This window comes from Geotrypetes seraphini, chromosome 4, assembly GCF_902459505.1.
Source record: "Geotrypetes seraphini chromosome 4, aGeoSer1.1, whole genome shotgun sequence".
Classification (NCBI taxonomy): Eukaryota; Metazoa; Chordata; class Amphibia; order Gymnophiona; family Dermophiidae; genus Geotrypetes; species Geotrypetes seraphini.
Genome location: NC_047087.1, coordinates 120833422 through 120847225, shown reverse-complemented (window position 1 = coordinate 120847225; position 13804 = coordinate 120833422). Strand labels below are relative to the sequence as shown.

The 13804-nt window shown below is 45.0% G+C and overlaps 1 protein-coding gene across 2 annotated transcripts in view; it reads left to right on the top strand.

The window, feature by feature from the left end:
* The window catches only part of CFAP44 (cilia and flagella associated protein 44), a 553092-nt gene that overhangs the window by 211688 nt on the left and 327600 nt on the right, over window positions 1–13804 (top strand). For both annotated transcript variants that reach the window (XM_033943382.1, XM_033943381.1), the window contains exons 13-14: window positions 6138–6347; window positions 6771–6881. In XM_033943382.1, the coding sequence (XP_033799273.1) occupies window positions 6138–6347; window positions 6771–6881 (321 nt within the window). The remainder of the gene's footprint in view (window positions 1–6137; window positions 6348–6770; window positions 6882–13804) is intronic.

The window sequence follows — 13804 nt, the reverse complement described above, 5'->3', positions numbered from 1 at the left end:
ATAACCTCACACTTGATCCCCTCTTCCAGGTCATTTATAAACACATTGAACAGCAGGGCCCGAGCACAGACCCCTGCGGGACACCGCTCTTTACCTTTCTTCAGCCCGAGTAGTGGCCCTTCATCGCAACCCTCTGCTTTCTGCCTGCCAACCAGTGTTTAGCCCATCTATGTACGTCCCCTCCCACCCCGTGCCGGTTCTGCTCCAGCCTTAAGATCCTGATGAAGGGTTTCACCCGAAACCGGTTGATCCAATGACTATTCTGGTCTCCTGTAATTCTCATTGACTTCATTTGGCTCGCTTTAAAAGCTAAGTTGGCTGTGGTTTCATTTTGCATCTTGGGGATTAGGCTGGGGAGGCCTCTATGAGTGGGTTTTCAGTTTGATTCACTCTCTCACTAGTTCACTGTTTGTGACTTATTTATTGTTATTAATTCTGCACAGTTGATTTTGCACACTAGGGACGTCCAATGATGGTGTGCAGGCGGGGTGATTCACCTCCGTCTTTGTAAGTGGAAGCGCTGGAGTTCGTTCTCCCCTTCGCTAATAACCTCACACTGAGAGCGTCCCTACTCCTTAATTGACATTTGGTATTTGTGTGGTTTGGTTTGTTAGCAGTGATTAGCTGATAGACACACTCATAGAGTCCTTACTGACATTTTTTGCCTTCTTTTTTGTGGCTTCGTACCATTGACATGGACCCTAATCTTCAAGACCGCGTGGCTAATATTCCTTGTGAAGGCAATGACTTCTTCAATGAATCCATCAAGGCAGCCACCAAGAATTGTCTGACCATGAAAAATCCTTTGCTTCTATTGTCAGACCTAAGCCAAAGCCGGCTCCTGCTAAACCTGCACGCCCTGCTCCTATCTATCAAAGGCGTTTTACTCCGAGGACGGCCCCTTATAATCGCCCTCCTCTTAAGAAACAGCAGCCTGAGAAACAACAAAAACCTCAACCTTCTGCTGCACTTAAGGCTACTCAGCCTTTTTGACTGTTTACAACAGAGCATAACCTCCACCGTTCTCTCTCTGCCTTCCTTTCCTCCTATAGGAAGTCGTCTCCATTTCTTTTACCCTCGATGGACAACAATCACATCCGACCTCTGAGTACTGACCATCATCAGGGAAGGATACTCTCTTCATTTCACTCAGGTTCCACCAGTGCTTCCTCCAAGAGAGTATTCTTCCAATCCATCCCAGACCACCCTTCTTCTTCAGGAAGCTCAAGCTCTGCTTCGTCTCCATGCCATCGAACCAGTTCCCTTGGAACAGCAGAACAGGGGGTTTTACTCCCATTACTTCCTTGTTCCGAAGAAGACAGGCGATCTGTGGCCCATTCTGGATCTCAGGGCTCTCAACAAATTTCTAGTCAAAGAAAAGTTTTGAATGTTTTCCCTGGCATCCCTTTATCCCCTCCTTGAGCAGAACGACTGGTTATGCTCTCTGGATCTCAAGGAGGCCTACACTCATAAACCCATTCATCCTGCCTCCCGTCAATATCTCAGATTTCGGGTGGGGAATCTGCATTATCAATACAGAGTACTACCCTTCGGCCTGGCCTCGTCTCCCAGAGTGTTCACCAAGTGCCTGGTAGTGGTGGCAGCAGCTCTAAGGAATTATGGTCTTCAGTTATTTCCCTACCTCGACCACTGGTTCATCAAAGATTCCACATCTCAAGGGGTTATTGTAGCGACCCAACAGACTACCTGGTTCCTACAAAGTTTGGATTTGAAATCAACTTTCCCAAATCTCAGCTTCAGCCCTCACAGAATCTACAATTCATTGGAGCTGTTCTGGACACTCTCCAACTCAGACCATTCCTTCCACAACAACGACTGGAAGCTCTTCTTCAACTCTGTCATACAGTGTCTTCCCGCTCTTCCATTTCAGCGAGACACATGATGGTACTTCTGGGTCACATGGCCTCCACAGTACACGTGACTCCTTTTGCAAGACTTCACCTCAGAATTCCTCAGTGGACCCTGGCATCTCAATGGACGCAAGTTTGCGACCCTCTTTCTCGACACATATCAGTCACTCCTTCATTGAAGGTGGATGCTCTCTTCCAATCTTTCCAGAGGCTTGCTTTTTCAAATGCCCCCCATCAGAAGGTCCCCACGACAGACTCTTCGACCAACGCTTGGGGTGCTCATCTCGATGGTCTCCGTACTCAAGGCCTCTGGCCAGTACGGATCGTCAGTGTCATATCAATCTGTTGGAACTCGGAGTGATCCTCAAAGCTCTCAATGCTTTTCAACATCTGCTTCACGACCAGATAGTCCTTATTCGGACGGACGACCAAGTCGCTATGTATTATGTCAACAAACAGGGAGGGACGGGATCTACCTCCATTTGTCAAGAAGCTCTGAAGGTTTGGGACTGGGCAATCCGCCACAACACCTTCCTCAAAGCGGTCTACATTCAAGGGGCAAAGAATTGCTTGGGGGGACAACTTGAGTCGTCTACTGCAACCTCATGAATGGACACTCCATTCCTCGCCTCTTCATCACATTTTTTCACAGTGGGGAACGCCTCAGATAGACCTCTTTGCAGCTCCCCACAACTACAAACTGCCTCAGTTCTACTCCAGGATATACTGTCCTCATCGCCTCGAGGCAAATGCTTTTCTTCTGGAATGGACGAATCTCTTCCTCTATGCATTCCCTCCATTCCCTCTCATTCTCAAGACTCTTGCCAAGTTGAAGAACGATCATGCCACCATGATTCTAATTGTTCCTCGGTGGCCAAGACAACCTTGGTACTCCCTTCTACTTCAACTCAACAGCAGGGAGCCATACCTTCTAACAGTTTTTCCTTCTCTGCTTACACAGAATCAAGGATCTCTGCTTCATCCCAACCTGCAGTCTCTACACCTTACCGCTTTGTACCTCTCAACATAACCCCTCTTCAGTTTTCTCCATCTGTAAGAGATGTTTTAGAAGCTTCTAGGAAGCCTACCACTAGACAATGCTATCACCAAGAATGGACTAGATTTTCTACGTGGTGTTTTTCTCATCATAAGGAACCTCAACATTCCTCCTTATCTTCTGTTTTGGACTACCTTTTGCACTTATCTGATTCTGGCCTCAACTCTACATCTATCCGAGTCCATCTCAGTGCAATTGTGGCTTTCCATCAGCCTATTGAAGGAAAACTTCTCTCTGCTCACCCAGTGGTTTCCAGATTCATGAAAGGACTTTTCAATGTCAAACTGCCTCCTGTGGTTTGGGACCTCAATGTTGTCCTTGCTCAACTGATGAAGCCTCCATTTGAACCACTGGATAAGGCTTATCTGAAGTATCTCACTTGGAAAGTGGTGTTTCTCATAGCCCTCACTTCTGCTTGATGAGTCAGTAAGCTGCAAGCTTTAGTTGCTGATCCACCATTCACAGTGTTCCATCATGACAAGGTGGTTCATCATACTCATCCTAAATTCCTACCTAAAGTGGTCTCGGAATTTCATCTCAACCAATCCATTGTTCTTCCAGTGTTTTTTCCAAAGCCTCATTCTCATCCTGAAGAAGTTGCTCTTCACACTCTGGACTGTAAACGTGCTTTGGCCTTCTATTTGGAACGCACCAAACCACACAGAACTGCTCCTCAACTTTTTGTCTCCTTTGATCCAAATAAGTTGGGACATCCTATTTCTAAGCATACCATCTCCAACTGGATGGCGACTTGTATCTCATTCTGCTATGTCCAGGCTGGATTACCCCTACACAGTAGAGTCACAGCCCATAAAGTTAGAGCAATGGTAGCTTCAATTGCTTTCCTCAGATCTACTCCTATTGAGGAAATTTGTAAGGCTGCTACTTGGTCCTCGGTTCATACCTTCACTTCTCACTATTGTCTGGATACGTTCTCCAGACGGGATGGACAGTTTGGCCAAACAGTATTACAAAATTTATTCTCCTAAATTTGCCAGCACTCCCACCATCCCATTCTGGTTAGCTTGGAAGTCACCCTTATGTTAGAATAGACTGCCTGCTTGTCCTGGGATAAAGCACAGTTACTTACCGTAACAGGTGTTATCAAGGGACAACAGGCACAACCCACCCACCTCCCCTAGTTGGCTTCTCTGCTAGCTATATAAACTGAGGAGACGCGCCCTGCGCTGGGCGGGAAGGCACTCGCGCATGCGCGGTGCGGGCGACTCAAAACTTCGAGTTTCTTCAAGCAAGTCTGCTTGTGAGGCGTCTGCATCCGGGCTCCGTCGATGACGTCACCCATATGTGAGAATAGCTGCCTGCTGTCCCTGGATAACACCTGTTACGGTAAGTAACTGTGCTATTTGGTATGTCAATGAGAACAAAGAGCCAAATTTCATCAAACAATAATAAGCTTTTATTGATTATGACAGGAGTCGCCATACAACATATCATGCATAATTGGAAAAATTGGAGCAGGCTTAATTACAATTTCTGGTGGAACTCATTATGTCACATCTATAAGATGGAGAGAACAATAGCCATACGAAAAGGGAATTATAAAAAATTGAAAGGGGACCATTAACAAATTATTGTAATGAATAGATACCACAAGTGAAGGGATGGGAGGGGGGAATTCTGAATTTTATTAAATGTTTAGATCAGTAAAAAAGAATATTTCATAGGGTTGAGAGGGAAGGGGTTAAATTTTATGTATTGTTAAATATGACAGAAATTCAATTTATTGATACACTTGTTGTAAGATGTAAAAATGAATAAAGATCTTTAAAAAAAATAGTATTTTTGTTTTAAGTTTTCTAAGCATTCTTCTTTCTTAAACTCCCATTAATAGAGAAAGCCAAATTGCGACAATTTTAGAGCTGCACTAAAATGTGGCCTCAGTGCATAGGTAACCATGTGCTAAAAATAGTGCAGATGGCTTTTTAATGCAGCTTAATGGAAAGGCCGCTTAATTTGCTACCAGATTCTTAAAAATTGGTGTGCCATCCAGACCAGCTAATAGAAATGGCCTAATGGTTAGTGCAGTGAACTGAAATCCTGGGAAACCAAGCTTAGTTCCCACTGCTGCTCCTTGTCTCTCCATTGTCCCATGTACAAAAACTAAATTTTTAGCCTACTAGAGACAGAGAAAGTACCTGTTTATAATGTGTACAGTGCTGCATATGTCTAGTAGCACTATAGAAATGATAAGTAGTGGTATATTGCTAACTTTCATGAAAAAGTGAAGAGTTCCCTTCCTTATCTTGTGTAATGGGATTATTTATATCAACTTTCTGCGGTAATAAAGCAATTTACATATTATATAACACAGGTACTTACTTTGAATCTCGAGCAAAGGAGGGCTAAGTGACTTGCCCAGAGTCACAAGGAGCTGCAGTGGGAATTGAACATACACTTCTCCCTCCCTATTTGCAGGGGCTAGGGGCAGAGCCGGCCCGTGAATAGGGAAAATTCGTGAATAACTTTTGGGCCAGCTCTGACCCACCCCCGGACCTTACCTGGTGGTCTAGCGGTGACGCGGGGCAGGAACAATCTTCCTACACTTCTGCCTCATGCAGAGCCGTGCTATGAGTTCCCTTGGTCTCACGAGACTACAAAACATTGTTGTAATCTCGTGAGACCACAGGAACTCACAGCACGGCTCTGCACGAGGCAGGAGTGTAGGAAGATCGCTCCTGCCCCGTGTCACTGCTAGACCACCAGGTAAGGTCCGTTCTCCTGGGCGGCTGCTTGCCTCCTCTGCCTCCTCCTCCTCCTCCCCCTCCTCCTCTGATCGCCTCTCTCTTTCTCCGATCGCCTCCCTCCTCCTCCAGATCACCTCCCTCCTCCAATGAATTGCCTCCCTCCTTGCCCCGATCCAAGTCCCAGGGCCTTTTTTTTTTCGATGCGAGCTGCCAACGAGCGATTCTTGGGGGGTGGGGCTGGGGAAAAACAAATCACGAATGATCAAAACCACGAACATCGAAACCGCGAATAGGGAGGGGGAAGTGTAGTTCCCTTGGTTCTCAGACCACTGCACTAATTATTAGGCTACTCTTCCTAATAAGATACCAGGTTGGGGCTAGCAAGGGTTTCATTTTCCACTTCAGCTGATGCCATGGTAGAAAATCATCACAGAGTTTTTGATGTTAACCTTTCTGTCAGTTTTCATTCCACTTTGACTTTCCCTCCCCAATTTTTTTCTGCAGATAAACCCAAAAGGTGGACTGATTGCTGTAGGGTTTGAAGATGGAGTTGTTCGTATTCTGGATCTCTATAATCCCAAAGGGCTCACCATTGTTGCAGGACGGTACACCACTGGGGATGCTGAAATGTGCCTGAAGCAGGCTTTCAAGCCTCATAATGCTGCTGTTACAACCATTGCATATGAGCGAAATGGGGAGTTGCTTGCTACAGGGGTAGGTTACTCATGCACCACAATGACTTTGTCATTCATAGTCCTTGGTGCTTCTAGCAAAAATCTTCAGCTAACTTCTATAAAAGAATCTGCTTTACTGAATGTGTCTACTAGATTGCAACTCAGCATTAAAAGAATGCTTCATCTCTGTTATTTACAAAAATACAAACAGCTAGAATTTGTCCCAAATTCACATAGAACTTATCTGATTGGCTCATGCAGTGCATGTGATATAATCTGTGACATCATAGCCAACTTGGACCAATCAGATCTGTCTTATGACTGCCTTTGACTTTCTTTTTTCTCCATGTGATGTCGTGTACTTTGATGAAAATAAGAACTGTGGGAAGATTTTCTAAGGATATGTTTTATTTAAACCTTCATAGGGCAATCAGACAGAACTAAAAGGCCTTGTCTTTTTCAGAGTGAAGATGAAACAGTTTTTTTCTTTGCCACTGGAGACAAGTATGAACCCATAGGATTCATCCACGTCCCAGGACCAGTGAGGGAGCTACATTGGTCTCCACCTTCCCATGTGAGTTTTTCTTGCTTGATCACTTACTTAATGCAGGTTTATGTAGTGTGACCAATGAAATATTATATGGGAAACTTTTATAAAAATAAGGTGATACCATATATGATCTCAACAAAAAATCACCTAAGCAAATAAATACTATATAAAGAAAATACTCATGAGTGTTTTTGTGAAAGCTCAGACGCACAACCATACTGCCAAGTGATATAACAGCACAGGTTGCTGATGAAACCATCTCAGCTTTCACCGTCTCATACCACCAGTTATTTAATACATTTGTAAAATAGTAATGAATATAAGAAGATGACTTATCTTATCTGGGACTTCTGGTGATCTTATCTGGGCCTGTCCAAGCAACCGCACCGCAATTCATGCTAAAAGTAATAAAGATAAAGTGCTGTCTCAAAGTCCTTGATCCCTCGACTCAAGTTTCACAAGGGGACACTATAAAAATAAACCTTAAATCACTAGTATATCCACTCTCTCAAAAAAAACCATTCTTAACTCTCAAAGCTAAAAGCTATTATCAAACTTATCTATATAATAATATACAACTAACCCATTCACAGGACTACTCAACCAAGATGACAAACGACCAAGATGACAAACGACTCCCAGGTGCACTTTGGTGGCTATAACGTAAGAGCATTGTTGATGTAATGGCAAGGCGAGACCACAGGAGAGAGTGCAAAACTGAAACAGAGATTCACTTTCATAGCTGAAACCATTCTATTTCTCCATTTAATCCCTCTGGAGCTAGGTGTGCCATGTAAAAATGAATCTATGTTCACGATTTAACAAAAATTGAGAAACATTCTCCATAGTGTTATGGCTGTCAACAATACAGTGTACTTAACCTCCTCAATAACATGACCAGCTTCTAGCCAATGATTAACCAAGTGGGCGGTCTATCTACTGCAGTGAATGTTGCTCAAGTGTTCAGCAATGTGTACCATTATTATCCTCCTCGTGTGCCCCATGTAGAATTTTCCACATGGGTACACGATACATTAAACAGCTGCATAAGAGGAACAATCAGTTCCCGTTCTCACAAAATATCTTTTTCTACCAGATCCTGGCATTTCCAAACTGTCAAAACTGCCAGAATGTGGCACCACCTTGCTATTATGTCAGCAATGTTCTTACGTTATAGCCTCCATAGTGCACCTGGGAGTTGTTTGTCATCTTGGCTGTCTGCTGGTACAGGTTGAGGAGTCCTGTGAATGGGTTATTCGTATGTTATTATATAGATAAGTTTGATAATAGCTTTTAGCTTTGAGAGTTAAGAATGGGGGTTTTGTGAAAGAGTGGATACACTAGTGATTTAAGGTTTATTGTTTGTTTATTTTTATAGTGTCACCTTGTGAAACTCGAGTCGGGGGATCGAAGACTTTCAGACAGCACTATATCTTTATATAGTGTTTATATATTTTCTTTATATAGTGTTTATTTGCTTAGATGATTTTTTTGTTCAGATTATGTAGTGTGACACCATATTATCCCAGGACAAGCAGGCAGCATATTCTCATATATGGATGACATCATCCACGGAGGCTCGATGCAGACAGCTGCAAAAGCATCTTTTAATGTGGAAACTTGCCTAATTGTTGACTGAGATGCCAAGAATTTTATGTGACGCCCTTCCAGAGCCAGCTCAAAGGGTTGTGATGCCCTGAGCCCCCCACCTCCTGTTTTGGGGCCAGTCTTGTAGGAAGAACCTCAGAGATGTCTGGAGTCATACCATGAGAATGGCTCCACACCATTAGGAAGCTGGTTATTTAGCTTTAATCAAAACAAAAGATCAGTAAGCCAAAGAACCGGCAAAAGTGGAGTGGATGGACTGGGGAAACACAGCTTTATTAATAACATAAAATAAAATATGGAAAACAATAAAACAAAAGTAATTAGCAGTTCTGTCAAATAGTCCCAAGCTGTTGCAAGCAATTCCAATTTGACAAATGCAGTAGCAATATTTCAGAAGTTGTAGATCAGCTGGCAGACAGTATGATAAATAAAAAACAAATGAGTCAGAAGAACACAGCTGGCAGGTGGTGAAGCATATGAGATCCCAATTGGATAAAAAGGACCCTATACACAGTGGCGTACCAAGGGGGGGGGGCGGTGCGCCCCGGGTGCCAGCCCTAAGGGGGTGCTCCCGGCCTTGCCGTTCAGTCCCCTCCAACCCCTGAAGGACCGCTCGCCCCACTGACCTTCCTGCACCACCTGTGAAGCAGCCCGCAGCAGGATCGCGAAGTCAGCGTCAGCGATCCCTGCGCTGCTTAGGCGCTGCTTCCTGCGCCGCGATCCCGCCCCTCCTCTGACGTCAGAGGAGGGGCGGGACCGTGACGCAGGAAGCAGCGCAGGGATCGCTGACGCTGACTTCGCGATCCTGCTGCGGCTGCTTCATAGGTGGTGCGGGGAGGCCAGGGGGGCGAGCGGTCCTTCGGGGTGGGTCAGGGCATCAGGCCTTCAGGATGGGGCGGGCGGGCAGGCAGGCAAGCTTTCAAGGGGAAGGGGGTGACAGGCAGGCAGGCAGGCCTTCAAGGGGGGACAGGCCTTCGGGGGGGGTGCAGACCTTCAAGGGGTGCAGGCCTTCAAGGGGGGCAGGCAGGCCTTCAGGAGGGGTGCAGGCCTTCGGGGGGGTGTAGGCCTTTGGGGGGGTGCAGGCCTTCAAGGGGGGGGTGCAGGCCTTCAAGGGGGGGGGACAGGCCTTCAAGGGGGGAAAGGCAGGCAGGCCTTCAAGGGGGGGACAGGCCTACAAGGGGGGGACAGGCCTACAAGGGGGTGGGACAGGCCTTCAAGGGGGGGACAGGCCTTCGGGGGGGGTGCAGACCTTCAAGGGAGTGCAGGCCTTCAAGGGGGGGTGCAGGCCTTCAAGGGGGGGTGCAGGCCTTCAAGGGGGAGACAGGCCTTCAAGGGGGGGAAAGGCAGGCAGGCAGGCCTTCAAGGGGGGACAGGCCTACAAGGGGGGGGACAGGCCTACAAGGGGGTGGGACAGGCCTTCAAGGGGGGGGGCAGGCCTTCGGGGGGGTGCAGACCTTCAAGGGAGTGCAGGTCTTCGGGGGGGGGTGCAGGCCTTCAAGGGGGGACAGGCCTTCAAGGGGGGGAAAGGCAGGCAGGCAGGCCTTCAAAGGGGGACAGGCCTACAAGGGGGGGAGAAGCTACAAGGGGGTGGGACAGGCCTTCAAGTGGGGGACAGGCCTTCGGGGGGGTACAGGCCTTCGGGGGGTGCAGATCTTCAAGGGGGGGACAGGCAGGCAGGCCTTCAAGGGGGAGACAGGCCTACAAGGGGATGGGACAGGCCTTCAAGGGGGGTGCAGGCCTTCAAGGGGGGACAGGCAGACCTTTAAGGGGGGACAGGCCTTTGGGGGGACCATGATTTACACGGAGGGAAGGGGGTGTTCAAAGAGACGTGCATATGCCAAACTTTGGGGGGGGGGGAAATAATGGGTCTGAAAATAGAGGAGAGGGAGAGAGATGATGGACCATGGGATTTAGGGAGGGAAGGAACAGAAAGGGAGAGAAATTGGACACAAGGGATGGTGTGGAGGAGGGATAGAGATACTGGATAGGAGGGTAATTAGGAAAAGAAAGGGAGAGATGGTGGACTCTGGGGTGGTGGGGAAGAAGAGAGAGATGCCGGATGAAAGGGTATTTAAGAAAAGGTGGATCTGTGGAGGGAGATGAAAAAAAGGAAAGATACCAGACTTCCTGGGAAGGGAAGGGAAATGGAAAGGGAGGACAGAGTTGGCAGATGGATGGTTAGCATGCAGAAAGAAGGAGACTCTGGCAAGCAAGTTATCAGAAGAAAACCAGAGCCTTGGACCAACAAGATTTGAAATATAACCAGACAACAAAAGGTAGAAAAATTAATTTTATTTTCTGTTTTGTGATTATAATATGTCAGATTTGAAATGTGTATCCTGCCAGAGCTGGTGTTGGACTGCAAACGTGAGCTAGGATTTAACAGAGAGAGGAAAAGTCCTTTTTGTTTCTTTATTTTATTTACACCACAGCGCCAGTGTGGTTAGGAGAAGCCAAAGGGGGTGAAAAAGCTATAAAACCCACCAGGAGTTTTGAAAAAAATCACCCAACTGGGCAGGAAAATCGAATTGAAAAACCAATTCAATAGGGCTGAATCGAATCAAAAATTTTTTTCCTGTATCTGGCAGCATTAGTTTGCGCTACTGTCTTAGACTTTAGAACCTGGGATTGGGGAGAGATGGCATCCTCAGTACTTTATAATGCAAGTGAAACGAGGATTTGGTCAGACTTTTGAAGGGTCTGCAGAAAAAAAATATTGTATAGGCCGGGGACATGAGACAGCAGGAAATGGGAACTTTTCTTCCTTCTATTTTTGTGAATGGAAAGGCTGAGGATGTCAGAGAGTTCAGTTAAAATATGTGCTTTATAAGAAAATATAATAATGTGTTTTATAAAGTTTATAGCATAGCTGGCCTACCCAGTGAGGTGTTCCTAGTGGTGATGGTGGCAGCGTGTCAATGTGTTGAGAGGAAGAGGTGGTCTGGGAAATTCTGCTGAGCAAACTCCGGGCCCATTTCCATCCCCCAGTTAGTCCACTCCACTCAACTGGTTCACACACTGAGTGGGTCTTTGGGTATTGTTTTGGGATCTCTTCCAGTGGTTTATCTCCTTCTAGTCCAAGGAAGGAAACTTTGTTATCCTTAGCATTGACCTACAGAATATGTTTGTAACAGCGCTGCTTGTGTGGCATTAGGCTATGTAGTGATCGAAAGAAAAAAACAAACCTTTGCACATTTTTGCACTATATGGTGGGTGTATGAGGAGATTCACATTTCCTGCACAGCTAAGTCCATGTGAAGTTACCTTGTGCTGTATTTGACATCTAGCAAGGTCTCTGTTTGAAAGGAAAGATCTAAACTTAAAAATGAAGTGGCCAGAAGTTATGGTAAAAGCAGATAGTGTAGCTGGTTTTAAGAAAGATTTGGACAAATTCCTGGAGGAAAAGTCCATAATCTGTTATTAAGACATGGGGGAAGTGTCTGCTTGCCCTGGATCGGTAGCATGGAATGTTGCTACTCTTTGGGTTTTGACCAGGTATTAGTGTCCTGGATTGGCTACCATGAGAATGGTCTACTGGGCATGATGGACCATTGGTCTGACCCAGTTAGACTATTCTTATGTTATGTTCTCATCTGTAGGGGCCTTTGTTTTCACTTCTTATTTTAATGTATTTTTTTTCTGGGAACTTATCAGTGTTTTTTATAATGGGAACAAAAATGGAAGAGAATTAATGTGTGTGGGATGAGGGGGTAACTAATTTCTTCAGCTAAATAATTCAATCCACTTCAAACAGACATAGGAGAACTCACGCACCATTCACACACCCTCCAACCAAAAACGTCAAAAGAAAAAAACTGTTCGACAACCTCCTAGCCATTCGAGCTGCAACACTCGACCCCCAACTCTACAACCAATTGACATCGACCACAGACTGCAAAACCTTCAAAAAGAAATAAAAACCCTTCTATTCAAAAAACACATAAAACCGAACTAACACAATCAGAACTGTCCCAAGCATCACCTGCAACTACTCCATATATACTTCTGATGTCATGACAATTCAGACATAATTTATGTTATGTTATGTTTGGAATATAAGAAAATTTTCACTGCCTGTTTCTATTCTGACCATTTATTCTGTTTCATGGTCATTACAAAAAATATTTTTTTACATAGGGGGGGGGGGTGTCAAAAAATGATGGGCCCCGGGTGCCACATACCCTAGGTACACCACTGCCTACACAGTCCATGTTTCAGCATGCTGAAATGCCTTCATCAGAGGACCTGTAAAAATATTTGTATTTAAAACCAGAAAAAGAAAAGCAATGATGATGACCAGTGCAAGACGAAATGGTGTAGAGCGATGACCATTGTGATCTGAATAGAAGTGAATTTAAAGAGTTGCAAAAAAGGCTACCAAAAGGTTAAGTAACGTACCCTTGGTGAAATCACCTTACTAAGCCAAAAAATAGCATGTTCATAAAACTGCAACAGAGGGCATAAAATAAGAGCGCATAAAGGCATATGTTAAGACAACAAAATTCATCAAGAGAGTTCCATAAGAAAAGCAAGGGACACTAGCATAAAAGGAAACAACTGTGGAAACAGATGATCTTGATCTAAATTTTATTCAGAAAATCTTCATATACGAGCAAGGTGCTGTTCAAAAATTAAAAACGACGATGCACAGTAGATATATTGTGGTGTGAACCCGATACGGTCCGTGTTTCGATCAAAGATGACCTTCCGGGGGATGGTATGCTAGATAGCAAATGAAGTACTGTGTATTTCTGAGAGTTGCTGAATGAGCGAAGCTGCCTAGTCCGCAGAAACCACATATGAATGCTAATAAAACAACTGCTGCAGACACATGGCATAAAACAAGCCAACCTTGCAAATCTTAAGGAGAAATTGGTGAAATCAATTTTTTTTAAAAAAAAAACCTTTCACTGAACAACATTAAGGGAAAGAACACAAACAGTCAAAGACTTCAAAGCAAATGTTAAAGCAATAAAAATTGATAGGCCATGATGAACCGGCTGAATCCTAAGTTCTAACCATAGAAATAAAGGCCCACGTAAAATGTATGTATATATATATTAATAATATGTAATAAATGGAAAAGGGGAGCATATTAAGATGCTAACGCCAAATCAAAGGGCTAAGCAATATGAAACATGCTTTAAAAAAAGTGGTAAAATGGTAAAACCTCATAGAAAACATTATAGCATGGATGCTATGGGGAGGCTACCCAAAAAGGTGAAATGACATACCATAAGAACATAAGAATTGCCGCTGCTGGGTCAGACCAGTGGTCCATCATGCCCAGCAGTCCGATCCCGCGGTGGCCCTTAGGTCAAAGACCATGCCCTAACTGA